The sequence below is a fragment of the Kwoniella mangroviensis genome (assembly GCF_000507465.2).
Source record: "Kwoniella mangroviensis CBS 8507 chromosome 1 map unlocalized Ctg02, whole genome shotgun sequence".
Classification (NCBI taxonomy): domain Eukaryota; kingdom Fungi; phylum Basidiomycota; class Tremellomycetes; order Tremellales; family Cryptococcaceae; genus Kwoniella; species Kwoniella mangrovensis.
This window is the reverse complement of record NW_027062534.1, coordinates 831,203-857,631: the sequence shown is the minus strand read 5'-3', so window position 1 is coordinate 857,631 and position 26,429 is coordinate 831,203. Positions and strand designations below refer to the sequence as shown.

The 26,429-nt window shown below is 46.5% G+C and overlaps 12 protein-coding genes across 12 annotated transcripts; 6 read left to right on the top strand and 6 right to left on the bottom strand.

Annotated features, from left to right (window-relative positions):
• Positions 1 to 265: 265 nt before the first annotated feature.
• Positions 266 to 1,628, top strand: I203_105410 (uncharacterized protein; the record flags this gene model as incomplete). Its single annotated transcript, XM_019144573.1, has 6 exons — positions 266 to 576; positions 629 to 741; positions 820 to 990; positions 1,072 to 1,141; positions 1,206 to 1,435; positions 1,498 to 1,628. 6 exons carry the CDS (start codon positions 266 to 268, stop codon positions 1,626 to 1,628), a joined length of 1,026 nt encoding a protein of 341 aa, XP_019005908.1.
• A 492-nt stretch (positions 1,629 to 2,120) lies between these two features.
• I203_105409 (uncharacterized protein) lies at positions 2,121 to 3,534 on the top strand (the record flags this gene model as incomplete). Its single annotated transcript, XM_065517769.1, has 7 exons — positions 2,121 to 2,417; positions 2,481 to 2,515; positions 2,598 to 2,710; positions 2,795 to 2,902; positions 2,964 to 3,033; positions 3,085 to 3,308; positions 3,368 to 3,534. The coding sequence occupies 7 exons, from the start codon at positions 2,121 to 2,123 to the stop codon at positions 3,532 to 3,534; spliced, it is 1,014 nt and encodes a 337-aa protein (XP_065373073.1).
• A 1,413-nt stretch (positions 3,535 to 4,947) lies between these two features.
• Positions 4,948 to 6,241, top strand: I203_105408 (uncharacterized protein; the record flags this gene model as incomplete). Its single annotated transcript, XM_019144571.1, has 5 exons — positions 4,948 to 5,241; positions 5,313 to 5,466; positions 5,527 to 5,685; positions 5,752 to 6,048; positions 6,114 to 6,241. 5 exons carry the CDS (start codon positions 4,948 to 4,950, stop codon positions 6,239 to 6,241), a joined length of 1,032 nt encoding a protein of 343 aa, XP_019005906.1.
• Positions 6,242 to 6,913: 672 nt separating this feature from the next.
• On the top strand, positions 6,914 to 8,299 carry I203_105407 (uncharacterized protein; the record flags this gene model as incomplete). The annotated part of the gene is made up of 1 exon (XM_019144570.1): positions 6,914 to 8,299. One exon carries the CDS (start codon positions 6,914 to 6,916, stop codon positions 8,297 to 8,299), a length of 1,386 nt encoding a protein of 461 aa, XP_019005905.1.
• A 22-nt stretch (positions 8,300 to 8,321) lies between these two features.
• Positions 8,322 to 10,382, bottom strand: I203_105406 (uncharacterized protein; the record flags this gene model as incomplete). Its single annotated transcript, XM_065517768.1, has 12 exons — positions 8,322 to 8,406; positions 8,474 to 8,667; positions 8,733 to 8,888; positions 8,964 to 9,060; positions 9,136 to 9,198; positions 9,246 to 9,281; positions 9,363 to 9,484; positions 9,551 to 9,577; positions 9,661 to 9,742; positions 9,799 to 9,872; positions 9,935 to 10,093; positions 10,173 to 10,382. 12 exons carry the CDS (start codon positions 10,380 to 10,382, stop codon positions 8,322 to 8,324), a joined length of 1,305 nt encoding a protein of 434 aa, XP_065373072.1.
• Positions 10,383 to 11,219: 837 nt separating this feature from the next.
• Positions 11,220 to 12,083, bottom strand: I203_105405 (uncharacterized protein; the record flags this gene model as incomplete). Its single annotated transcript, XM_065517767.1, has 3 exons — positions 11,220 to 11,588; positions 11,651 to 11,836; positions 11,910 to 12,083. The coding sequence occupies 3 exons, from the start codon at positions 12,081 to 12,083 to the stop codon at positions 11,220 to 11,222; spliced, it is 729 nt and encodes a 242-aa protein (XP_065373071.1).
• Positions 12,084 to 12,639: 556 nt separating this feature from the next.
• On the bottom strand, positions 12,640 to 13,914 carry I203_105404 (uncharacterized protein; the record flags this gene model as incomplete). Its single annotated transcript, XM_065517766.1, has 5 exons — positions 12,640 to 12,763; positions 12,836 to 12,906; positions 12,980 to 13,396; positions 13,483 to 13,665; positions 13,756 to 13,914. 5 exons carry the CDS (start codon positions 13,912 to 13,914, stop codon positions 12,640 to 12,642), a joined length of 954 nt encoding a protein of 317 aa, XP_065373070.1.
• A 556-nt stretch (positions 13,915 to 14,470) lies between these two features.
• I203_105403 (uncharacterized protein) lies at positions 14,471 to 16,130 on the bottom strand (the record flags this gene model as incomplete). Its single annotated transcript, XM_019144566.1, has 7 exons — positions 14,471 to 14,699; positions 14,814 to 15,018; positions 15,090 to 15,212; positions 15,277 to 15,534; positions 15,602 to 15,656; positions 15,721 to 15,813; positions 15,882 to 16,130. 7 exons carry the CDS (start codon positions 16,128 to 16,130, stop codon positions 14,471 to 14,473), a joined length of 1,212 nt encoding a protein of 403 aa, XP_019005901.1.
• Positions 16,131 to 17,842: 1,712 nt separating this feature from the next.
• On the top strand, positions 17,843 to 21,078 carry I203_105402 (uncharacterized protein; the record flags this gene model as incomplete). Its single annotated transcript, XM_019144565.2, has 4 exons — positions 17,843 to 18,622; positions 18,702 to 19,895; positions 20,011 to 20,226; positions 20,314 to 21,078. The coding sequence occupies 4 exons, from the start codon at positions 17,843 to 17,845 to the stop codon at positions 21,076 to 21,078; spliced, it is 2,955 nt and encodes a 984-aa protein (XP_019005900.2).
• A 1,007-nt stretch (positions 21,079 to 22,085) lies between these two features.
• I203_105401 (uncharacterized protein) lies at positions 22,086 to 23,320 on the top strand (the record flags this gene model as incomplete). The annotated part of the gene is made up of 6 exons (XM_065517765.1): positions 22,086 to 22,241; positions 22,345 to 22,629; positions 22,699 to 22,776; positions 22,830 to 22,973; positions 23,030 to 23,115; positions 23,179 to 23,320. The coding sequence occupies 6 exons, from the start codon at positions 22,086 to 22,088 to the stop codon at positions 23,318 to 23,320; spliced, it is 891 nt and encodes a 296-aa protein (XP_065373069.1).
• Positions 23,321 to 23,482: 162 nt separating this feature from the next.
• Positions 23,483 to 24,675, bottom strand: I203_105400 (uncharacterized protein; the record flags this gene model as incomplete). The annotated part of the gene is made up of 6 exons (XM_065517764.1): positions 23,483 to 23,612; positions 23,671 to 24,013; positions 24,070 to 24,119; positions 24,169 to 24,485; positions 24,542 to 24,603; positions 24,669 to 24,675. 6 exons carry the CDS (start codon positions 24,673 to 24,675, stop codon positions 23,483 to 23,485), a joined length of 909 nt encoding a protein of 302 aa, XP_065373068.1.
• Positions 24,676 to 24,699: 24 nt separating this feature from the next.
• Positions 24,700 to 25,594, bottom strand: I203_105399 (uncharacterized protein; the record flags this gene model as incomplete). Its single annotated transcript, XM_065517763.1, has 5 exons — positions 24,700 to 25,014; positions 25,084 to 25,154; positions 25,215 to 25,238; positions 25,289 to 25,381; positions 25,429 to 25,594. The coding sequence occupies 5 exons, from the start codon at positions 25,592 to 25,594 to the stop codon at positions 24,700 to 24,702; spliced, it is 669 nt and encodes a 222-aa protein (XP_065373067.1).
• Positions 25,595 to 26,429: the final 835 nt, after the last annotated feature.

The window sequence follows — 26,429 nt, the reverse complement described above, 5'->3', positions numbered from 1 at the left end:
AGAGCTGGGTTCTACATTGCCATCAGAGTCAGGTTTAACGGAGGAAGCAGCTTGCATGCACAGGTCTCACCAACAGTCATGAGCCCAAGAACTCGAGGGCCATATGATCTCTTTGCTCATAGCCGGATACGAGCAGGATGCTTAGAAGGAAACGATGGAAGGTATATAAGGGCTCTTGGATCCATCGCTCGTCTGTTCGCTGTTCAGTACAGCCTACTCCTCCTTATCTGAACTTAAAGGATCAAGTAATACTCAACCGTTCACTATGTACATTGTCACTATCATCTCCCTTCTCACTTTGACACTCGTTTCCGCGACACCAATCAAGAAATTTTCCGGCGTGAAGATCCAATCATATCGAAATCGAAGATGTCTTTCACCTGTTGGACCAGCTGCGGATGGCACACAAGTCACCACTGTTGATTGTTCACGAGCTAAAACTTGGGACATCAACTCTGGCAGTGGTAGTGTAGTTTTACATGAAAATCCTGGATTCGCTCTGGATGCTGGAACAGGCAGAGACAATAACGAGATTGTCAAGATCTGGACTTCTTATCCTACCTTGTTCCAACAAACGTGAGTTCACGGTGATATAACATGAGTGACACTAATCGGGCGAGTTATACAGCTGGTTCCTCACTGGTGATAACCGGATTGCCGTCACTGGTGGCGATCAGTGCCTTGACGAGGGTGATAATGGTTCTCAGACTTGGAGATGTACTACTGGAAATACCAATCAAAGTAAGTGTCATCCCTCCTTTGCCAGGACCCACGGAGATTGTGTGACTTTGTCTTTGGCTCATTTATGTCTCTCCATAGTCTGGTTTGTGGTCCAAGATGGCAATCCACCTCCCACCATCTCAAGCTCTTCGACCTCTGTTCAACCAAGCTCAACTTCCTCTGCCACTCAACCTTCTCAAAGTAGTAACAACAACAACGTAGGTGGTGGTGTCTTCAAAGACCCCTCTAATACATCAAGAAGGATCCATCGTGAGTGCGCAGGGTCCTTCTAGCGCAGATGCAATGTAATATAACTGATTCCCGAATGTTGTCTCTTTTTCTCACTGGCAGCCAACAACCAGAACGCGCTTTGTGTAACAGCAGGTAACGGAAATCTTGAGCTCACATACCCAGTCAACATGTAAGTCATTGTCCAGTATAATCATATGACATCAGTGCTGACATTATACAATGACGCATCTTAGCGGTCAATGTTTTGCAAACAACAACACAATCTCGGTAGCACAGCTGTGGAACCTCGCCGCCGGCTCCAAATCAGACTACATCAGATCGGCATTCAAACCCGATCGCTGTTTGGATGTTGGCTCCAACCCTGGTTCAGGCTCAAGAGTATTCGTTTCTGACTGTGCGGCAGCTGGCAACAAGGTGACAAAATGGAACTACGTGGCTGACAAGCTCCAAGTTGACGGTAAAAGTGAGTGGCTCCACACCAACCTGTCTTTCCCTTTATGCTGACGAGGTCAACACACATTGCAGATCTCTGTCTCGATGTCGAGTTGAACTCTGGCAGAACACCTGGTAAACCCATCGATACCGAAGCCAATTTACAAGTATGGGAATGTTTCCCTGATAACACACGACAGATCTTCACTCTCTATCCTTTGTAGGCCGTACGATAAAGGGTCAAGCTTCTGATAACATCCATGCTACTGATTCTTTCAGATGGTATCTGCTATGGCAATTTCTCGTCTTCTCTTTTTTTGTGGACAATCGCTTTGTATGTCAAGACAATCTGTAGGTAGATACAAATGACAGCCAGTGACAATAAAGTATAATAATAACAGTAATATGAAAGGTATGCATCAAGTTTTCTATTGTTCTCAATGCTGCCAAGGTACTGTTTTAACAAGATTGATCTGCGCCCTAATCATCATCATCACCACCATCATCGATTTCAAAACTCGTCCTCGTGTTGTCACCATCAACATCGCCACCATCATCGACATCACCCTAGACTCTGCCAAACTTCTTTTCCTGATCTTCTTCTGCCATACCGTACCGAAACAAACGTATATATCGCCTCAGGTTCAACATTCCTTGTGTTCGCCGATACTCAGCTATTGACGATTCCTCGATAACTCGTCTTCCTGCTTATCACTATGTGCAAGATCCAGCCCATCCATTCCATCATCATCATTTGCCTTCTCCACCTATCCCTCGCGACACCACTGATCAAACGTTACTCATCCGTCAAGATCCAATCGTATCGATCCTTGAAATGCCTCTCGCCTGTTGCACCACCTGCGGAGTGGGAGGATGGAACAAAAGTAACGACAGTCAATTGTACGTCCGCTGTAGAATGGGACATCAATCCTGGATCAGATAGCATACTCATCAGTGGAACAAACTGGGCACTGGACGCCGGTACGGGAGATCAGGACAATGCGATTATCAAAGTGAGTATATGATGGCAATCACCTCAGCAGTATTTCGTCGGATTTGAGCTGACGCGAGAATAGATTTGGCAATCCTACCCTGGCTTATTCCAACAAACGTAAGTCTCTTTGTACATAGGTGCCCACAGCACTTGTGCTGTATGCAGAATACATGCTGATGTATAGATCTGATCAAATCAGTTGGTATCTTACCGATGACGATATGATCGCAATCACTGGTGGCACTCAATGTCTGGATGAAGGTGTAAATGGACCGCAAACCTATACTTGCCTCGATGGTAATACCAATCAAAGTAGGTCGATTGATCTGAATCCCAATCTGCTGAGTGACAGCTGCCATGAATGCTGACCAGTAGATATTTTCTTCCCTGTATCAGTCTGGAACATAATCGGTACCACACCTACTGTTCCCGGTGTATCACCATCTATTCCTTCTGGTCCAGTCTACGTTGATCATCCAGTGAGCGAAGGTAGACGTATACACCGTGAGTCTTTTTGGTGAAGGTGTCATTATAAATCCTTTTGCTGATCTCCGGTGTTAAATAGCCTATGGTAGACTTGATCTATGCGTCATGGTGGGTAACGGGGCTGCATCAGTAAATCAGCTTGTTGATATGTGAGCTTGTTTTCAAACGATCTCCTGAAGTAGAGCTCATATTTCTTCCAGCGCCTACTGTCTGCCCAACACTTCACCATATGTCGACCTGCAACTTTGGAATATCACCCTCAATACTCCTGCCCATGTATTTCTCCAAGCACATCCTACGCTCTGTCTTGACGCCGGACAAGCTCCGGAGAATGGGACCAGATTGACTACATATGGATGCGGAAGCCCATACACCAGACAAAACTGGTTATGGGATGGTACGGCTTTAGCATTAGACTCGAGAAGTGAGTTTTCACCGAAGCGCCCAGAGTCAAATCTGCGCTAAGTCAACTTTCACCTCTAGATCCATCCAAAGCGTTGCAACTTTGCTTAGACGTCGAGCTGAATTCACCTACGACCCCTCAACAACCCTACGATAGATTAGAGAGATTGCAGATTTGGACATGTTTCGAGGGTAACCGCCAACAGGTGTTTTCCGTTTCCGGTCATGAGCCTGCCGATGATTGTTGATTTGCTTGTCAATAGGGTGTCATTTGCTTCCAATATAATGCTCTTATGAACAATCATGTGACCGAAGTGAATGGCCTAGCTCTAGATCCACAACATTGTCGCTTAGACGTCTACCACTTACCAAGCTGAGTTTGAGTCAACACAAATGAGTGTCTTAGCCACGCACGTCATCCTCCTTACAGCAAGTATTGCAAGGTCAAGCCATCTCATCATTGAGGATAATCAAGTGAGATTACAAGAGGGTCCGAGTCAATGCGAAAAGTGAGACATCCGACCGGATAGTGAACAAGTAGGTACCTCATCATGGAAGGTTTCGTAAAGCGGTGCTCCGATTTCGCCCGAAGTAAACGAAAGGTCAATGTTTTCCAGAGCAATCATTTAATGTTGCACCGCATGCAGTGCACACTATCTTGGAACTAACGAGACAAAGACCCGGGCCGTCTAACAAAGCATAGAGGTGCACAGCTTCTGGAGAGCCGCGTCACGCTGTCTGATGTGAAGACCATCCATAAGGTTTACCGCTGTTTACACCGATGTGTTGTGACCCTTCTATGTCGCCTGAGCTCAATTTACATCAACGCCAAGCAAAAAGCCCATCCCAAGGAACAGCAGACATGCTTAAACCCCAGCCTTTTTTTCGCTGAGTTGTTTACCCCTTATGGCATCTCGATGTGGGTACCCCAGAGATCTTTTTGGGGAATTTTCCTATCCGTAGTATGTTTATGCCGAAAGGCTCTCTGTGCGGAACCCGATTCATAACTGATGAAATAAGGACCAAAACTGATGCAAACAAACGTTCAAGAGCGATCGACGGACAAGGTTAGTGCGGAAGTTTATTCCACATATGTTTTACATAGCCCGTCTGCCGACCATGACGATCACACCGACTTGTTTGTGTTCAGCTGTAAACACACACGTTTCCGATTTCTTGGTCCCTACGTCATGCAACCGACGTCGGTCATACATCTTCGTCTTCGGTTCCGCTATCCCCTTGTTTACTCACATTCCTGCCCAACGTGGTATAGCTTGGTATTGATATGCTCGGATGAGCATGTTGGATCCCTCCGGATAGGCGAAATGTCAGTCAACAACATCGAGCAGTCCGATGTACCGCATACCAGAAGGGGTAAAAGAGGACTATTGAGAGGAACGTCATCGCCGTGGAAAGGTCATCTGACAAGATGACCTCCATTTTGTGTCCCTCTTGTTGTGGTCAGATACCTCGACCATCTTCGGACCGGCCGAAATGTAGGACACCCCCATCATCATAGAACTCAAGGTATATAAAGGATGCCTTCGAGGACCCAGCAGATCGATCCTCTTCCTTCTTCAACTGACTAATCATCTTCTTTTAGCTTTTATAGTTCACTACCAAGTATCACCAGCCCAACTTCGTTCAGTCATCTTTTCATCATGCAACTCTCGTCCCTTGTAGCTCTGCTTCCTTTCTTGGCTATTGCTTCCGCTTCGCCTGTTGACCGATCCCTCGGTAAACGATACAACGGTGTTCGAATCAAGTCCAACCGAAACGGTCAATGTCTTTCCGTCCCAGGTGATGCCTTTGGTGATGGGGTAAGAGTCCAAACCGTTGACTGTGCCCAAGCTCAAAAATGGAACATCAACCCCGGATCTGGAAGTGTCATTCACGTCCCTTCTGGTTTAGCTCTTGATGCTGGTACCGGTAGGGACAACAATGAAATCGTTAAGGTGCGTGACTATCTTCTCGCTATGCATTGACCGCCAGGTACAAAGGTTGACTCTGGCCTTATTTTTTATAGCTCTGGACCTCGTACCCCACTCTCTTCCAACAAACGTGGTATTTGACCGGTGACAACCGAATCGCTATCACTGGTGGTGACCAATGTTTGGATCAAGGTAGCGAATGGGAGGGTACCCAAACTTGGCAATGTACCACGGGCAACACTAACCAAAGTGAGTTATCACTACACTCATATACCTCTTGTTAGGACCGACTAACATACCTGTCCCCAGTTTGGTACCCTATCGACGACAATGGAAACAGCTTGGACCCCAACGGCGGTGGTAACAACGGAGGTAACAATGGTGGTGATAACGGCAGCTCTCCCTCACCAGACGTTCCAGTCAAGAATGTTTACCCCGATCCTGCCGATGGATCCCACAGATTACACCGTAAGCTTGTCTCAAATATTCATGTCGCCTCCACAGCCACTAACAAGGTTATACTGTCTTTCATAGCCAACGGCCGAGACGACCTTTGTGTCACTGTTGACTCCGCCAAGGTTGATTCAGGTACTCAAGTGAACATCGCTTACTGTGCTCCCAACGACTCTGATACCTCTAAGTACCAATTGTTCTGGGTCACCGGCGGTCAAAAGGGTGAAATCAAGTTGAGAGAGTTCCCAGACAAGTGTCTCAACTCCAACGTTGCTGGCGGTAACGGCCAAGCTGTTTGGATCGATGATTGCAACAAAGCTTCCGAGACTCAAAGATGGGACTACACTGGTGATAAATTGAGAGTAGACAATGGTGGTAGTGAGTAACAGTTAATCATTTGCCCCAATAGCTTTATATTCAGCTGATCTTTGCAATTACCCTAGACACCTGTCTCGATGTCGTTGAGGGTTCAGGAAAGACCGCCCAATCTCCTTACGATATCGAAAAACGACTTCAAACTTGGGAATGCTTCGAAGGCAATACCAACCAAATCTTCACCATCAAATACTAGTTTGACAAGATTTCACTAACAATGGACAATGTCAGAATGGACATTTTGAATCAGTAACTCATATTACTCTTTTCTGGGGTTTACTGTTTAGCAGTAGCAGTGTCTGAATATTATTATAATAGGGAATTCAACCAAAATGTATAATATCTTGTGGAACATCTTCTCAGGCTCGTTGCAACGTTGTTGTCCGCTTTGTCGACAGTCTTGATTCTGACGTCAATGACACATATATAACATCATCTCCTCGGTAGTGCTGTCATCTTTTTATCAAATCCTACGGTATTGCAGTTGATATATCTTCGAAACTTGTTTCTGCTTTCAATCCTTTCATCCAATTTTGATTTCAGAAAAGGAAGGGATTGTCTGCTGTACGGGTACGGGGTGTTGTTTACTCGAATATATAAGAGTTATGCAGTCCTGCAGCCATTTTTATTTTGATCCCAAGAACGACCAAAACCACCTTCCTTTCCCCACATAATCCAACCGGAATACCTCCCAAGCATCACCATACACTTAGCCCTAACTGTGGTCAAAGGCAATATGAGATCAGTCTCAGAAAGACTCTCAGGTCTCACGGCCTCCTTCAGATCCCTCAAATCTCTTATACCATCCAGAATACTTCGCCGTTCCAAACGTGACCGCAGACCAAGTCGTCAAGACTGGGAACATTCCATGTCGCCACCAACCCCGCAATATTCGACATACGACTTCGATGCCTCCGAAGTCTCTAGCCGGTCTCTCCGGTCCTCTTGGAGGGGAAACGATCTCGCATCAGAATCAGTGGACAGTCGAAGATCGGCTATACTTCCTCTACAAGAGTGGTATCGGGTGCAATCGACTCTGAACTATCAATTGCGCCATCAGCTCTCTGCATCCGAATTGGTCGAGCAAAAGGAACAAGTCGAATCGCAGCTGTCAAATGCTACCTCATTCAAGAGATTAGCTAAAACGGCTCTAGAGGAAAGTTCGAGTCGGACAGAAGGATATTCGGAACGCGATGTATTATTGTCCAGAGTAGTGTATGCAGAAGCTGAATTGAAGGAATATGAAGCTCGAGAGAGTTACAACTCAGCACAAACTGACTGGGCGATGTCAATACTTCGCGAGGAACGATTGAATAACGATTATCGTGACCTAGCTCAGGGATCTAAACCCCGGAGACGAGATGATGACGACGACTGGGCGAGTCGGGACCCTGATCATTACTCGTATTTGAAGAGCTTGGACGATATTGCACGTCACCTGGGACTTGAGAATCGGCCAGCAGAACGATCCTACAATATCGATCGACCCCTCACGACTCCTCCTATCGGGTCTTCTCACTTCAATCTCAAACCCGTCGAGCCATGCAGTACAGCTTCGTCCACCTCAACCTTGTCAAGAGAAAATCCGGCTGCAGATGAATATAGAGACGGGAGATCGTCCATAGCCTCAGAAATTGCGAAAGGGAATTTCACCATACCTAACTGGGCGATCGATGCGTCCAAATTCCGAGCTTTGACCCATCCTTCCCAAGACACGAAGAAGCTTTTCAACGGTAAACCTCTGAGGCTAGATTATCCATCGGATTGTGACAAATCCTCTTCTTCTCCACCTACGTCAAATGATTCCAATCAGCAGCTTTCATTTCCCCTCTCGTTGTCACTTCACGCTACTGGTCCTCCTCATACCGACCAATTGCTGCTGACAGCAGGTCCTTCGAATGATGGTGAAGACGACGGACACATTGATTATTTTCCACAGCGTTCTACACTATACTCTTCTTCTTCTAGGCCTTGGACCTCAGAAGGGTTTCTGTATAAACCGCTGAGTAGATTCGACCCTCAAAAAGGGCATAAACAGGGGGCAGAGATACATACAGCAGAAACAGCCTCGCAGGAAGATGATCTGTCTTCGATATTTCACTGGTTCGATGATCGCGGTCACCGGTCCACAGAGACAAGAATGAAGTCCTCCCTCACAAGTGGTCTAAAATCCTTCGCGAACTTTGTGTCTAGCAGAGCAACGCAGCTGGAACGCTTCGCCGAGAGTAGACTAGACGATATGTTATCTCACTGAGTTGTAAAGCGTATGAGCATGGTTAGTATATACGATAGAGTTGGAGGATCTGAGATGATGTCGGGGTCTGATGGATAATGTAGCAGTTGCATCTCATTATTCTCATGCTGATGACACAAGATTGTGGAGTTGTCAGCTAAAAGATATGTAAGGAGGGCAATTGGACCACCTAACTCACAAGAGTTCCCCCTTCGCCTCGGTATCTCAGGACCTATGTCTATCGTTTCTATCTGATCTTGCAGCAAGATATCTCCCAATTCTTCTCTTGGTTCCTGTGCCAGCGATAGATCCTCGATTTCAGAGGAAGTCTCATATGCAGGATCTCGGTTAATGGATCGTTTAATGGGGTACGGTTGCAAATGATATGTCTGGGGAGACCAATATGTTAAGTGGTTGAGTGACAATATGTTTGCCATGACTTTGCACCACTCACCTCTTGTATAGTCTCCGTTTCTATGTGAATTTCAGTCTCGGTACCATTGACGGAACGGAATTGAGGGGGAAACCGTTTCGGAGGTTGAGCCTGCAAATTCATCTTGGCTGCAAAGGCGGACTTGTACGATGCGAGTCGAGGAAACACTGGTCGATTCTACAGCGCGTGAGAGTGTTCATGGATTGAGCGGTCCGGTCGTTGGCAAGGGATTAATCACGATGCTGGACTCACAATGTGAAAGACTCCTTGTGGTGCTAAATCCCTCTTGAGGAAATGCCTTGCGTTCAGTATACCGAGAAAAGAGACAGCGTATACTTTAGGGGTGCACCTATCAGATGAGTTGAGAGTTATCAATGACATGTGCTCTCCAATATCTGCAATATTTGTTCCAGGATTTACACACAAGAAAAACGCAGAGAGGTTCCACTGAGGGATAGCAGCAAATGCAATAAGGAAGCAGGCAGAACTATGGCACCATCAGCCAGGCGCTTGATCGAATATTATGTGACTCACAATATTGTCGGGGCCACCTGAGCTTCCAGAAACACGCTAAAGAGTCCCAAAATTAGCATGTCAATTGAGCATGTCCTTTTTCGAAGAAAGCCGGGCGGGCAGAGATTGGGCACCCACATCAGCGACTTTTTGATCCAGCCATCTGTGGTCTCAAAGCTCTTCACGGCCGACTTCCTCATTAAGAGCGACCAGCATATCGCTCCTGTCACTATCAGATCGATGAAGACAGTGAGAACGAGCTATGAGTAGATAGTCATGTGTGATCAATAAAGACACTGAAAAGACGAAGTCTGTCATGAGCTTACCCATGACTGCAGGAGACCAGTGAAGAGCTATGCGACATTGCGTCAGTGGTAGGCCCAAGTCCTTCAGTTACCATACGACACGGGACATCGCTGCGTATTACAACACTTACGCGGCTCCTTTCCGACAATCGGTCTGTGACAATGGGTGGAGCTTTGATTTTCAATGCCAGGCAGGTTGAAAATGTCACAAGTCTACATTGAGCACGTTAGACTCCCTAACACACCATCTAGAACAGCAGGGGACGTACAATGACGGTATGATCGTGAACAAGAACCATTTAGGTCTGCCTAAGAGCACATGAGCCCGATGCGCGAAAAACGCCTGTGGGGGTGTTTGATGTTAGAGTACTTTCGACCAAGACAGAGGGAGTGAGACAAGCTCACGGTGATTGGGGTCTGTATCAAGCCGTCCAACAGGAAAAAGGTTGATACCCAACTAAAATTGTAAAAGTTTCTGTACACATCAAAACCGAACGCGAAGAGGTTCATCATCCATCTGGCTGAAAGGACTGTATAGCCTGTACTAATAAAGAGTGTCCACCACTATGAATCAGGTCAGTCATAATCATCCGCTGACGACATATAGCCCGATGGGCCTTTCAGGAAATTGCGGCAGACTCACTACTAAGGTCCTGATTGTCTTCCTTTCCGTAGCATGAGACATAGTATACCATTGTAGCACTTGCAAAGCCAGCAAGCCGAACGCAAATCCATCTGCCGCATACCCAAATACATAAGGGCCAAACGATATTCCTTGATTATTCTCGAACTGTGCTCGGGCCTCTAGTTCGAGCTGCTCTCGGTAGAGGGTTTCGTTGAATGGCGATGTCATGGCTGTGAGAGGGGTTCAAGGGGTGATTGGGTGGAAGTGTGGAAGAGAATTTGAGAATCGTATGTCATATACCAACGCAGGTCATCGTCTTGCGAGATGAATGGAGGTTGAACAGTAAACAGGCAATGACCGTTGAGTGTAGCGAAACAAGGAATTTTGAATGTATAAATGATAAAAAGACAGAACAAACTTGCTCATACCCAGTTTGAATATTTCCACAATCGGATTTAATGGGATGTTTACGTCGATCTCATTTGCCGTAATCGAAAGGGGATCTCTTCGTTCCTGAAGATTTATGACTAACCCCTCGTGGATGCTGAACGCATTTAGCTTTTTGCGACTGGGTCACAACCTCAAAGAAAGCACTTGATATGGTACTGCATAATAGTCCAACCTCTCCATATATGTCACAACTTGCTAGATTCATTGGCATACGTCTCATTCAGCCATGACCGACAGACAATTCCCTTCAACTAAAGTAAAGCCCTCAGCGCAAGCCAAGGCTCGGCATTCACCCTGGGAGCAAAGTACTGTCGCTGGCAAGACACCAGGAAGAGTGGTGCAGCTATAAGCCAGTCAACAAACAGTCACGCATTGCGTGTTTATTGACATCACTCACTCGATACCAATTGAGTCGCTCACAAAAATACAAGCGCCGCAAGACTCCATTCCAAGTGGAGTGTCGACGCACTGAATATCATGCAATAGGTTGCAAAGATTAGTACATAGACAAACATCACCGGAACTTCCCTCAACTGGATCAAGCTCTGACCGACTTTCGATCCGTTCTCACCTCATAGTCTGCTTCTTGGCTATATCTCAACACCGGACAAGCCTTCAGTCCAACAGGACAGAGATCATCTCCTTCTTCCCGCCAGACAAGATTCGCCGTTGGTGTAATCTTTTCCTTACAGCTTGACTTGGCGTGACAGTCGAAGTATATCTATAAATGAAGTAGGCTCCAATATCACAGTCGATCAAGACGGTCTCGGGGAAAGGTAGAATGTCAGTTACGTCGGTGATACATCTACAGCTCCAATTATTAGACTGATCGACCTGTATCACAGTGTATCGCAGGTTGGAGGTTGAGGTTGGACAGGTCGACAAGCAGTCTTCAGGAGAGTTAACAGGGAAGGCGGCTGGTGATGATGAGTCGATAAGATCGTAACATCCTGTGAACTCGTGTGTAGGTCTGGTGAGATATGACTGAACCAGTTTTTCCCAGTCAGCAGCGGCATCTTCATGTTCTCTTACATCGCCTCTCTCACCCCATAACTATCTCCCACAGCCTCGACGATACAATCTCCAGTCGCAGCACCATGTTTCCAAGTATCGATCGGAGGAGGTGGATACGAACATCGACAGTTTGGAATGGCGACTTCTTCATTGGTGGGATCAATCGTATACCAGAAGAAAGCGTGTGGTGCTAAGATTTCGGATTGAAAGCATGTTGCCTCCACGGTGCACGGTGCACGTAAGTAAGTAGATTTCCTCGACCACGATGCTATAAGAATGACACCAACTTACGATACATTCACCTCGATTGTTATGGGGGAGATTGAATTCCGCTGGATTCAGTCCTGTAGGTTGACCACTTGCAGGGAAAGTGTAACAGCCTGTATATCCAGCCGGGAAATCCTGCGCGATTGTGATTGTTGCAAGGGCGAGAAGGGAGGCTGAGATCAGTGCTGTGGAGAGCATCTTTTCGATGTTTGACTTCAGTATGGCCAAACAAGACTGGTAAGAAGAGATAGAGCGGCAAAGATAATGATGATATCAACATACTCTATCAAGGACCCTTCCTGGTATGGGTACATTCTGCTTATCGGGCATATTTTGATCGATCGGTCAGAAGAAGATCGTTGTTGTACAGCCTCGAGTTTCGAATTGATGGGAGATAATTGATTGTGTACATGTCACCAATTAAATGACTCAAGATCCATCCCTTATCGCTTTTCGCCCAGCCATAGATGGATACTCAGACATGAAAGACACATACATTCCTTTATAAGCCTAGTAAACTGCCGGGGTCCATCTGGATTCTGTTTAGACAATCATTTCTCAATAAACTTCAGCCTCGTTCCCTCATTCCTCCTAGTTCATCACCCCCTTCACCCTGATTCCCCGCTTGCCTGATCCTTCACAATGTCAGTTTATAGGTCAATTTTCGACACAAGAGCTAGATGCATGCATGTCGGGAGTCCATATGTGACGTATAAATACATAAAAATGAGTCTGGGGAGAATTGGGGTAGCTATCATTCGTCTTGAGACACACAAGTTCCGTCAATCAAGACATATCCGTCTTCGCATCCTAGTACCTGGCAGGTACCTGATGAACATAGCACCGATTCAGGTGATACACCAGGAAGGGATGTGCAGCTACATGACATGTGCCATGATTAGTATACTGGAAGGTCCTAAAGGTTGTCACGATCAGATGATGCAACTCACTCTACTGAGGTAGGACTGGTTCCAAAGATACATCCACCACAAGACTCCAGCTCGATTTTTGTATCGATGCACTATATTGCTCGCAATGTGTACATTACCAACCATCTTGCCAATCACATTATCGATCGAGAATGCCAAACTCACCTCAAAATCATCATGATGCCCTTCTACCGAAATTGGACAAGCTTCCAAACCTACCGGGCATAATACCTCCTCCTCATTCCTCTTCTCCAGTCCTATGTATTTCTCTCTTCTCTTGGCAGCTTGGCTCGGACCCACGTTCCCAGAACATTGATAGATATACATTTTCCTCGTATCGCAATTCTCTCTCGTCCTTTGCGAAACCGGTAAAAGGTCTGATTCAGTATCTGAACAACGGCAGAACCAATCCCCTCGAGGATCCGATTGAACTATGGCGTATCGTAAGGTCTTTTCAGTATTTTTGAATATACAATTCTCCAAGCACCCCGCGATACCAAAGACTGTAAACGGCGTGGGAGCGGTAGAGCTGAGGGCAGACCAACATCCTGTGAAAGTGTATGCGGGCTTGGTCTCAAATTCCTATTCGTTCATGCGGTGTTTTCAGTAGAAACAAGAGTCCCAGTCCAATCAGTACACCACGGTTTTACATGCGAGGGAGTACTTACCGCATAGACATGTCCTATACCTTGAAGCTCACAACCTCCATATGGATCTCCGGCGACGTAGGGAACGTCAGCAGTGTAAGGATAACATCTACAATTAGGGATTGTCTTCCCCGGATTATCGGGATCGAGAGTATGCCAGAATAACGCGAAGTTGTAGCCGCCGTTAGTCTGAAGACAATTCGCCTGATAACATTATACAGTACAGATAGCATATATCAGCTTGTCATCCCTCATCCCGTAGGGGTCGTTAAAATCTTTCATGAGATGACTCACCACACATTGGTCTACGGTGGCAAATGGCAAACTTGCATCAGAGGGATAAGAGTAGTAGGGTAATCCGTCGGATTCCAATTTGTGACAACCTATAAACCCTTTAGGGATGTCTTGAGCGCATACAAAAAGATAAATAGGCAGGTGAGGATGGAGTACCATATCATCTTGAAGTGAAATATGGGGTGCAATCTGATTCAAAGGGATGTATACTGCTATTTCGTATGATACTCAAATGATTGGAATCGCACCAGAGACAAGCGGCCATGTCCCAATTCTGAAGAAGCACCGGTGAGGGGATTCTGAAAGTCGAATTGGGGTTCACCTGCATCGAAGCATAGGACCTCGTTTCAGTCAGCAGACCGTTGCTTTCTATTTTCGAAAAGAAGATGATCCAAGACTTGGAAGAAACCGGCGATCATTGATCGTACGGGAGTCATTTGCCAGGATCCAGGATTAGACGAATAGATCTACGGATGACTTTGAGTAGAGCTCGTCTAGTGACAAGTCAGTAACGCAATCGATGATCAGGTACGATTAGCGTAGTACAATCTAATTTGTCAATGCATTCTAACGTATCTATCCTATAACACAATCCTATATGAAGCCAATCATCCATAATCTAGTCGTCTCAGTATTGCCGATGATGCGAATCATGCTGATCATTTTTTCATATCCTTCCAACGACGATCAAGACTTGATCCTCGAATCTTCCATCTTAAGCGGCGGTCACATGCTCCTCCTGCTCACCCTCTTTACCTTGGGGATTCCATTCAGGAACTTGGACGCTCCACGATCTACCTTCGTCTATCTTGCCTCTCTGTATACCCGTCATAGTATCTCGAAGTACTTTGATGATAGGATTGGAAGGGATCTTGTACGTTTGGGATTGATATTGAATTTCACCAACGGTAACGACTACTACTCCAGTACCACATCCGAACATACTGTTGCACCAGAGCAAAATCAGCGACATGTTAATAGCTCCGAAGCGAGAAGCAGGTGGTTCAACGGATATGAATATGGTAGTATTGTAGAGAAAGAAAGAATCCATCACTCACCCCTTCAAAGTACCATCCTCCAAACCCTTGATGATCTCAGGCATACTGAAATCCCTTTCAACGACTCTGATCTTCTTGGGTACCCCTTCTAATGGGAAGTCTTGTTTGTCCGAAGCGTGATCTTGGAGAAGCTCAATAATGGATTCACGAGTTATACCGGGGAGAACGATACCGTTGGACAAAGGCATAGTGATGAATTCAAGGTCTAAGGGGAGACAGAAGGATGATCAATCATTCGGTGGATCGAAGGCTTGGGAATCAATGATTATCACGTACATCCATCAGGAGCTTCTTTGATGATGAAAACGTTCATAGCTCCAGCTTCCGAGATGAAATCTTCTTTACCGTGAAGCCATAATGACATTGCGTATCCAGGCTTTTTAGAGATGTTGACGGTACCTATATGTATCATCGCAGTATGAACCACGTCTATAGAATGATAGCTGATGATCCAGCTACTCACCATAATTGGCTCCCAGCTTGTAACTACCTGTTCCTCCTGGCCAAGCTCTGATGTACTCATTACAAGCATCTAATTTTATACCTTTATCACCTTCTGAAGAAGGATATAAACCTAAACCTAAATTGAGGGTGGTGACAACGTATAACAGAGCTTCGGCGGCGAAGGCATCTTCCTTGATACCAAAACCTTCGGAAGTCTCGAGCAGGGTGGGTCGGATGTAGAGGTTGGATCCGTCAGTGGATGGGACGAGGGGTTGTTCTGTGATAACATGACTCGTATTAGTTCATTTGCTGCGTTTGAGGTCGAGTGAGGTGATGATGCTTACCCAAAGCCATGAGTTTGGCAAACAATTCAAGTAATTCGTCGTTATCCCATTCGCACTATCTCAGAATATATCAGACATAGCACCTGGTATAGATCCATACAAACAAGATGTATACTCACAGGTAGACCAAGTCTTCCCGCTGATCTCTTCAATCTATCAAAGTTCTTCTTAGGTCTGAATAATCTCAAATCCCCTTTATCCGTCTTGTAGCACTACACGACAGACATGAATATGGTCAGCTCGAGCGATTTAAAATTGATGCTATAACATCATCATTCACCTTCATACCCTCGAAACAAGTGACAGCGTATTGTAAAACACCAGCCAAAGGATCAAACGTCAGGTCCTGTCTTGGGCCTATCTTAGGTTGACCCCATCCTGATACTCTGTTCCAAGGGATAGTGAGCATATATCGACCATGTGATTCTTTGCCCGGTGGGACGACGTGAGTAGGGGGAAGTGGGGTGAAGTAGAGTGAAGATGCTTGGATGGGCGCCAAGGTATGGCCGTTGCTTTGTTTGGCTGTCATTTTGGTTGTATGACTGCTGTGATTCACAGTGCGAATAACTATGTGAGGTATAGACAGAAGAGATAGTATTATCTATCTATACCTTGAATGTGTTATCTTTCGACTCTATATAAGTTATTCCATTCAACCTTTTCAGAGTTTACAGGTCGGACACACTGATCGCCGTCCTTTGGCACTAGCCGCGGCCGAGTAACAACGGGATACAGAGTGGCATTAGCGGAGATGCCCGCTTCAATAGGATATCCCCTTGAGGTTTTCGTAATCGTGATTAGGATCACAATTAGCATTTCTCAAACATGACGTGCATGTAACTAGCATTTCAGCTGGGAGCCATCCAGGAAGTCCCCTCCAAGTTTTTGTCTGGTGTTCGATAACTTTGTGTAGAGAGACACGTTCTGTCGTAGAACCGAGCTGTGAGTGTCAATCTTAAGGCTGTACCTCTTTTACCTCATGGCTGCCTACTTGGAGGGGTGTTGATATAATCCATACTTCGACTCAGCATAACGCGCAGACAATGCCAGATCCGTTGATGGTTTTCACAGGAGGACCAAGTCGTTAGGTGAATTTGGGGATGTGTCGGCACAAGGTCAGTAACTCACTGATTCATGTCGCATCCTGGGCTCTGAACCTTGAACAATACTTCATCCTAGACCTACGCTTCACCCTCCTCTTTGTCTCTTTGTCTCTGTCTCCACTCTACTCTACCATACTACTCTACTCTTCCTGCTCGTCATACCCAAAACATTTTTGGCTACTCCGGCTTGGAGACCCCACAGAAGATGCCCGGCACACACGCCACATGGACAAACACCGCGTATACCCGGAGTGACATGGGCAGACACGGGTGAATTACCTGATTAGGAATCGAGGGTCCATGCGCGTGGGTGCTGGAGTGTGTGGGTCAATCCCTCTGGTCTGATGCCCTGTACACGTAAACCACATAGAAACCACAGTGACAGCAGTAAGAATAATCCGCCACCTGGTACTGTGTCATACTCCCTTAGGATATCATGTTCAAGGACTCATAACAACAGTAAGTTACTCATAGTCAAACAGTCAACAATAACAAACACCATAGAACAAGAAACTAGACATTAGACATTCCATTCCACACTCACTCACCCACTCATACGTTCATACATAGTCATCATCATCATCATCATCATAGAACCACGTACACCACAACAACCCCAACCCATGTCAACTAGATATACCACGACATACCTTGGATCACAGTGAGTACCGAGTGTGGAATACTGAGTGTAGAGTCATACTCCCTCCCCCTCCTACGCGCTTGTCAACCCCCTTGTTTACTCCACCGTGCACACATCACCAACCTTCTTCATCTGTCCCACCAACATGAATGCATTCGTATCACTATACATATATACCTCTCATGCTGACTTCCCCTGCCCTCCGTCTAGCAGAAAACATACCTTCACATTCAGCAACAACAATTACTCCACTCCCCCCTCTGTCCGCTTCCGAGGAGGTGCAGTCTAGAAGGTGGTCCAGCCTGAGAGGGCATAGAAGGTTATCAGTCAGATCAACTGTCGTCTAGCAGGTCACACGAAATAGAGAGGTCTATAAACAGGAAGACCTAGGACACATTGAATAAGCAATAGGTTTCTCAATACTCTCGGCCGATTAGAACCTCAAGATTATCGACCATATCTGCGTCCTGATACCATTGAGTAAATTCACATAAAAGCATGGTGTCGCCTCCTTCTTCGCTGCCTTCGCCAACACCTTCATCGTCATCACATTCGCATTTCCAGTCGATGTCCGCCATGCAGCCCCCTAACCCCCCTCGAGTATCTCCAGCAGCATCCGGTCACTCCGGACACTCAATGTCTTCAAAGATTCAGTATTCAAATGGAGTGAATAAATACGAACATAACCCATCACCAACTGGATACGGTGATTATAATCATCAACCTGGTCAACAACCTTACAATCCCAATATACCAGCAGCGTTCTTACCTCCGGTTACATCTTCACCACCACCCCACCCACCTCCTTACGTCCCACCACCCCAGCATGCTATGGCACCTGATCCAATACATTCGATAGCAACAGGTGGACCGGGGATGATGGGGATGGGGATCGGACCCATCTCACCTACGGGTATGATGTCTGGTTCTTGGCCAAATCACAACGGACCAATATCAGCACCTGGTCCCAACGGATGGCGCGGTCGGGTGCAAGGTGGATATCCTGCTCAATCTCAATCGCAGCCTCTCTATGGCAGATCCGGATTACCCAACGGTGGACATCATTTACCATCGATTCCAGCGGATATTTACGGTGGAGTGGGTAGATCATCTATCTCAGGTTCATCAATAGGTGGTTTAGGTCCAAGGCCAAATTCTGGTCCCGGTGAAAGTAGAGAACGTCGGCGAGATAGAGAAAGAAGAGAAAAGGAGGAGGACAGAGATGACCAGGAGGTTATAAGCACTATCTTTGTGGTTGGATTCCCGGATGATATGTCGGTGAGTGTTTCTATCCTGGCTCAGAATCACTGATAATCACCGGGACCACCGCCGCTTACCCTAATGTATCTTTTCGCAGGAACGGGAATTCCAGAACATCTTCACATTTGCCACTGGATTCGAAGCTGCTACACTCAAATACCCTTCTGGCTCAAATCGGAAGGAACCAGCAGCTACCCTTTTAGCAGAACTCACTCAGCTAGCTGCTGCTCAAGCACAAGCTCAAGCAGCTGGTGAACCGTTCGACTATCCCCTCACTCAACCTGCTTTAGAGGAAGCTATGGCTTCTTTGACGATGGCTGCAACGGCTTCCACATCCTCATCGACTACTCCCTCAGCTGCCATGTCACTCACACCTTCCGCACCTTCTGGTCCAATGCTTGGTAACCCACCTTTACCCACTCGACGACAGACGATCGGCTTCGCAAGGTTCAAGACTCGTGCCGATGCTCTAGCTGCGCGTGAATCACTGCAAGGAAGGAAGATTGATGCTCTCACTGGGGCTATCTTGAAGGCTGAGATGGCCAAAAAGAATCTACACCACAAAAAACAGACGTCCGGAGAAGAACTGGTAGGATTGTTACTGAGATCAGGTCGATTGGCGAGTATCCCCAACGCATCCGGGACTCAGATAGGTCCGGGAATCCCTTCACAGATCATCCCTGGCGCTTCATCGTCTCAACCTCAGCCTTCATCCGCCTCAGCAAGGGAAGCATGGGATTCTTGGCCCAATTCGACACCCAGCGAGAGAGAACGATCGAGTACCGATGAAAGCGTAGTCATGCTTCCTCCGCCCCAACCATATTCATCAACCGATACATCCTCTATGCCCCCTCCACCACCACCACAATCATTCATCCCATCCAACAATTACTCACAATCCAACCCATCTGCATCACCTTCACTCTCAGTGAAATCGCCCAATCAGCGGCCTACGGATTCTAAGGCTTTATTGGCATTAGCAGAGGAAGCAGATGAGTTGGAAGGATGGAGTGTGAACGGCGCAGTGGGGATCGGTATCACGGACGGGTATCAAAACAATCGATCATTCCCTTATACTTCGTCAGCACGGGGTCAAGGTCAAGCTCAAGACGGCATGGGTGTCCCACCTTCTATACCCTCATACGGGGGAAATGGCTTTGGTATTGGAAGGAACGGTCAGAGTGATGCGACGTATGGGACTAGTCCACCTGGTGGGACGGGCAGTGATAGGTTATCAGACAACGGTAGAGCATTATTGAGTGGTAACAACCCTGCGGATCAAAATCCACCTGTGAGTATCGTCTCTTCCCGGCCTCTCTCCATACCGCTCTGCTCTTCACCTTTCTCCAGTCCATGCGTTGTATCCGCAGGTTGGGGAGCTTACTCGAGTAATCATGCTTTTGCAGATCAACACCCTCTACGTCGGCAACCTTCCAGCCATTTCACCTCCCACTCACCCACCCAACTTCCTTGAAGAATCCCTCAGAGGTCTATTCTCTCGTTGTCCAGGATTCAAGCGCATGTCCTTCCGGCAGAAAATCAATGGACCCATGTGTTTTGTCGAGTTCGAGGAGGTGCTTTTCGCCAGTCAGGCTATTAAGGATCTATATGGACATAATCTAGTGAGCGAACCTTCTTGACATGCCCAAATGATTGATTTCTATCGTCCTCGTCACCACACGATACTAATAGTTTAATCTATGTTCCAGGGTGGCTTGGTCAAAGGTGGTATTCGATTGTCGTACTCCAAGAACTCCCTTGGTCAACGTGGTAACGCCCATCCCTCCTCCCTCAATACCTCAATATTCGGTGGTATCGCTCATACCGTCGCGCTCGCTGGCATGTCCATGACATCTCCTACTACCACTCCTGCTCACCCCCTACCAAACAACAACGGTCAAGCTAGTCAAGGACCTGTCTCTGCTGGTCCCAATTCTGGATATGGACTACAACTCCAACATGGTCCGCCTCAGGGACAACCACAACCGCCCGTTACTGCACCTATCCCCGATCATCGACGGGGGAGCAATGGAAATGCCGGCCAGGCACAATCGACCAGCTTGTCACCTACGGCTCAACCCTTCAATATATCCTTGCCCGACCCTACTTCTCCCCGATCACGTTATTTCACGCCCGGTAACTCGAACAAGGTACCCTCACCATCTGACGTAACTTCTTCATCATTCACCGGCGGTTCATCCGCTGTCCCTATTCCGTCAGCCAATTCCACTTTCCAGCCGTTCTCATCGTCGAACCCGTCATCAGGTTTCAGTCCTATGTCGTCACCAATCAGAACACCTGCTAGTTTCAGCTGGAAATCAAGTGGTGCACCTCCAGGAGCTGGAAGTAGTGCAGGCGGATTCGGTGGATTTGATTTCGCTAGTACGGGTACCGCGTTGAGCAGTTTGAATGGCGCGGCTAGCGCTTGGGGAGCAGGAAATGCGTCAAGCGGTGACAGGAGGGATCAACAATGACCCATAACCGAGTTTTGATGTCCCATCTTCTTCAACTCATCAACCTCTCTTTTTTGTTTATTGCATCGGGATTTGCATCACGACTCCCGCATAATTGTTCTCATGCTAGATTGGTCTAACACATTCCTCTTATCGTCATAAAACTCTTGTTTCTTCTTTTTCCCTTTGGGTTTTCTTGGTGTAACATTACTTGTGTCGTCATACAGTTTGAAATTGCATATTCTTCCTCTCGCAACATATCTCATTCATACACTATCTACTCCTGTGTATCCACATCTCTCGTCTTGTCTCCACTATATATCAATCATCATCACATTCGGTTTCTTCTCTTTCTTTACATTTACCATCTGCAACATTTCACACTATGATTACTCTTCTTGAAAAGTTGAACAGTTGAATTAAAATGCATATCATATCTCTCTAGGTGATCCTGACTAAAACGAGGGTACTCACACTCGAGCGATGCCCTTAATTTCCGACTCAATCGAACTCGAATATAAATCATAGGTCGAAGGGTTCGAATGCGTCGATCAGGGTTAATACTGACACATGTTTACATAACGTGCCTAACGATCACTTGCGGCTAGGACGAGATTTAACCATGCTTAAGGTTCATGCTTAGACTGATTACGGAAGATCACCAAAAATCCTAGACATGTCAAGCCTACTGGCGACAACGCATGCTAGCACTCCCCGAAACATGCTCGGGCTGTCCCATACCACCGTTCGACGCATTAGGAACGGTATGAGAAATTTATTCACTTGTTCACGGTCTGTTACAAGACAAAGGTAGGAAAATTAGGTTGGCACATTTCGAATTATTTAAAGGGGCCAGCGTGAATCATACTAGATGAACGATGCCGAGGTCAATTTTTAGCAAGACCATCCGACGTGAAAGCGAAGGACGAAGAACCAGCAGTCCTCAAATTGGATTGAATGACCTCTCATTTGGATTATAGTACTCGACTCGTTTGCCAACAACATCACCGTCAACATCAGCAGTCGCCATGTTTACGGTAAAGAACGACGCCTTCTTACTATTACTATTGACCTGTCTGGGAGTGGTGGTCCAAGCGGATAATGCCTTTGCTGGATGCTTCTCGATATTACCTTCGGCGACTACAAAGGTCACTGGCACTTTTACATCTGCTACTGCTTGTGATGTGAGTTCACGATTATCCTTTTTTCAACGTAGTCAGGTTGGGGGTGTGTAACTTGTTATGATGGACACAAATGCTCACAGTCAACCTCCACCCCATCTCACAGCAAGCATGTCAAAGCAACAAGCACTCCTTCTATCAAAAATCATCTCAGTCATGCTTCTGTACCGACAAATATCCATCCGAAGGATATTTCCAATATGGAACAGCAGATACATGTTCAGATCCAACATATTACGATGCCCGAATCACGCACACTTCTTTCTCTTGGAGCCCTCAATGTTATTCCACTGCTCCGGGCGGAGTGACTTTTAGTACGTTGACAGGACCAGATACGTGTTTGAAGAATTGTGGGGCGAGTCTGGGAGCGGTATTTTACGTTAGCAGCGCTGTGAGTGTCAATCTTTCCCTTGTTAATTTGGTATATGAAAAGAGCTAATCGGACATCAAACGAAAATAGAATGGTAATTATCAATGCGGATGTGGTCAGCCGACGAGTTTCGGTAGTACAACGCAATGTGGACCTGGGACTTACTTTGTGAGTGTGATTATTGCTCTTTTAAATGAGATTCAACTGACGCCATTGCACAGTATTACTACCACTCGGCGGCTCAAGCATCCCAAGGTCTCAGTAGGAAGAGACGTCTGGAAGAAGCGAGAAGGCGAGCTGTTCCTGCGTATTGTCCCAGGGGGCTTACTGCATGTCAGGTCGGAGAAACAAACGGAGCGTACGAAGTGAGATTCATCCTATTTGAGCGGTATGGAAGGAAAGATGTCTGATGTTCCCTCAGTGCATCGACACCCTTTCCGAATTGGAAGCTTGTGGTGGATGTCTTTATGGTGCCCTCGGCTCGAATAATTCCACCGTTGGACAAGAGTAAGTTGCCCAAAAATACTGTAGGCGAAAGTCAGCTGACGGCCCTGAGCACATGACTCGTAGTTGTACAACCATGCCAGCTGTAATGGGAGGTGTGACTTGCGAGAATGGTCAGTGCGTAGCATACAAATGCAAATCCGGATTCGAGTTAGTGAATCAGCGGTGTGTGGAATCCAAAAGCTTTAAGAGTAGGAAACGATGGTAGGAGGTCTGTGGTGATCAAGGTCTTGTGTCGTCTTTATTTTCATTCCGGTTCGTGATTTTAGGTTTATAATGGTTATTGATACTGGACACTTCTTGCATTGTTGTACACAAACATGGTGGATATACTTAACCAAACTAACTATACCAAAATGAGGAAAAAACCTTATTTAGGCTTCAGAGGTCCTTTTGCAGGTCCATTGACCACTTCACCTTTACAGGTGAATCGCGATCCGTGCACTGGACAATCGAAAGACTTCTCGGCGGTATTCCAGGCGACGATACCTTTCAAGTGGCTATACCATCTCAAGTCAGTCAAGTTCACAGCCACAATCGTCAGGTGTGATCACTTACGGACACACAGCCGTCATCTTGTGAATTCCGCCGGATTCATCCTTGTAGACAGCTATAGGGCTTAATCCCACTCTGACAACATCACCCTCACCAGGGACAAGATCTTCTATATCCTTCAAAGTCTTGGTACATGCCACTGCCCATTTGGCATAGTAAATTTGATCAGATAAATTCTCCTTGACCATATCCGGTAAGGTCTTCAGAGCTTGCTTCAAGTGAGATCCACTGTGTTGTCGCGATGGCGAAAATTTGTGCGCCCATGAGTTCTCTTTACCGAGAATGAGATCGGTGATGAGTAGACCTCCGATAGCAGCGTAGGTGAGTCCATCACCGTTATCACCAGCTAGGTGTGGAGGCATTGTTAGTGATGGACAGGGTGTTACTTGGATATTCACTCACTGTGGACATAAACATCGTTCGTTCCAGGGTTTCGACCAATGTAGGCAATCCTGGAGATGAATCAGTCTAATTCGTGTGCTATATTACATAGTAGCTTACCCATCTGAAGAATCCAAGACCTGGCCACTCCATTTGTACTCCACCTCTCCAGCGGCAGTCCATCTTTCCCTGGCCCATGATCCCAATCGCTTGAATCTCTCCTCATAGTCCTCGTGTTGACCGACTTTTTCATCTTTCCCTCCGACAACCAGGAGGCTATACCCTTCTTGCTTGTGGGGTATGACTCGAACATAGTGATATGGATCACCGAGATCCCACCATAGCGCTTCTTCACCATCAGATGACACTGAGGAAGTAGGGATCTTCAAGGCTACCGCGTATGTCCGGAATGCCTCGACTCGTTCAATCATGACCAGCTACAGTGTGCAGATCGATATCAGCTCTAGTCCTCTCAATGATAGAAGAGTTTTACCTTTTGCAATGGAACATTCGTAGCCATTGCCAAAGCTTCAGCCTGGATCTTCTTGTCAGTATCTAATATAGCAGTCACACCACCGTTCTCCTCTAATTCATGTATCTCGTCTTCTCGTAAATCTCACCGCCCATATCAGAGACCACTTTCGCTAAGGCTTAGAGGTACTTGGTAGGATGGAACGTCGCTTGATTGCCAAATCGTACAGCTGGTCCACTCTTGAACCCTTTGATACAAGTGTCATTGACGATCGAGACGTCCAGTTTACCAGTCTTCTCAGCAGCGTCGTATAATTCTTCAAGAGTATCAAGTCGGAACTCCCTTGAACTTGTGGGTAGCCGGTGGAACATGTATCCCGGAAGGCGAACGAAGGCACAGTCTATCTTGTGCTTATCGACGATGGTAGCAATTCGATCAATCGCTCCTTTTTGTGCAGCAGCGATTCGGGCTGTACCTTCTGCGCCATGCAGGTTCTGAAAGTCGAGCTCAGTCAGCATTGCCCGTTGTGCGGTGGGACAAGCAAACTTGTAATGTGGACATACCAAGAAGTCGTTGTATTCGTTATCCGCCGATAAGTGGCCCGTAGTTCTACCAGTTTCTCCAGATCCGATTTCTACCAAGCGATCAGTTTGGCAGCCACACGTAACCAGAGGAAACGGTATTGAGAACTCACTTCCATCCTCCAGTAAACCACCTTCTTCATGCCGGAGCGAAGCAATTCATAAGCGATATGTAGGCCAGCTATACCGCCTCCGATGACCACCACATCTGTCTTGGTATCTTGAGTGAGTTGAGGGTATGAGGGTGGTTTGGACAAGAGATCATCCCTTTCCAACCATACTGTACTTGGTTTCAGCGATAGACCCACATGTCATGAATCCACTCACCTGTCTTGGTAGCACCTGAAGAATCTGTCCAAGACATGTTTCTGATAGCAGCGTAAGGTCTAGGGATTTGCTGGGGAGTAGTGATATTCCAAGCGAATCTTGCTGACCTGATGGGCGTTGATTTATTCCTTAAGATAGTTGCACAACTTCGTTTTAACAGAAGCATCGCGCGGTGGTTTTGGAATAAAAATACGCAGGAGATGATACCTCGTAGAGTCGGTTTTGTATTAAACCAATCATGGGGATCACGATGCACACGGGTCATCGATCTGGAGACACTATATTGTACGTATAAATCATTGAAATGTGAATAGGTGATCACAAGATTCCAGCAAACCAAACAGCGTCATAATGTGATAGTATCAAGGCACTGCGGGGTAATCAACCATATCGAAATCAGACTATGACAACCCGGTATGACGAGCCAATCAACCTTGGGTGATTTCACTAATCTTAGTCCACACGCAGAATCGTGTCATCTGGTGATCCTGCAATCGTGCGTTGTCAACGATTGATGCATTCGTTTCAATCCATCAGATCGAGCTAGATAGTCTCAAAGATCGGACCTTTTGGCTAACCGAGGATCAGCTCGAATCGATAAGTTACAAATGTCCTACCCAGATCGCCAAAAGGAATGACTGCATGCGAAGTCTTGTCGATCCTATGAACCCAGATTTTACTTCTATTTGGTAAGCTCGGTAGCCGAGAAGCATTGCGGATTTGCCATAAATCGACTCCAGAAGAACAGGTCCACGGAGGATCCAAGTCTGCGAATGCCAAAGTACGGTAGCGGTAGGAAATCATGGAACATGAGCGTCCATGCGACAAGCCGTCTATGGTTCATGAAATGAATGGTTTGAAGTGTGTCAGGGTCAGCTCCACCGCTATCGTCTTTGTATGTGAACACACAAGGGGCATGCTCGTCAGAGGTTCATGCATGAATAGCTCGTACTCCGAGCACTCTTACAAGCATAAAACACGACCTTCCATATCGAGCTTCC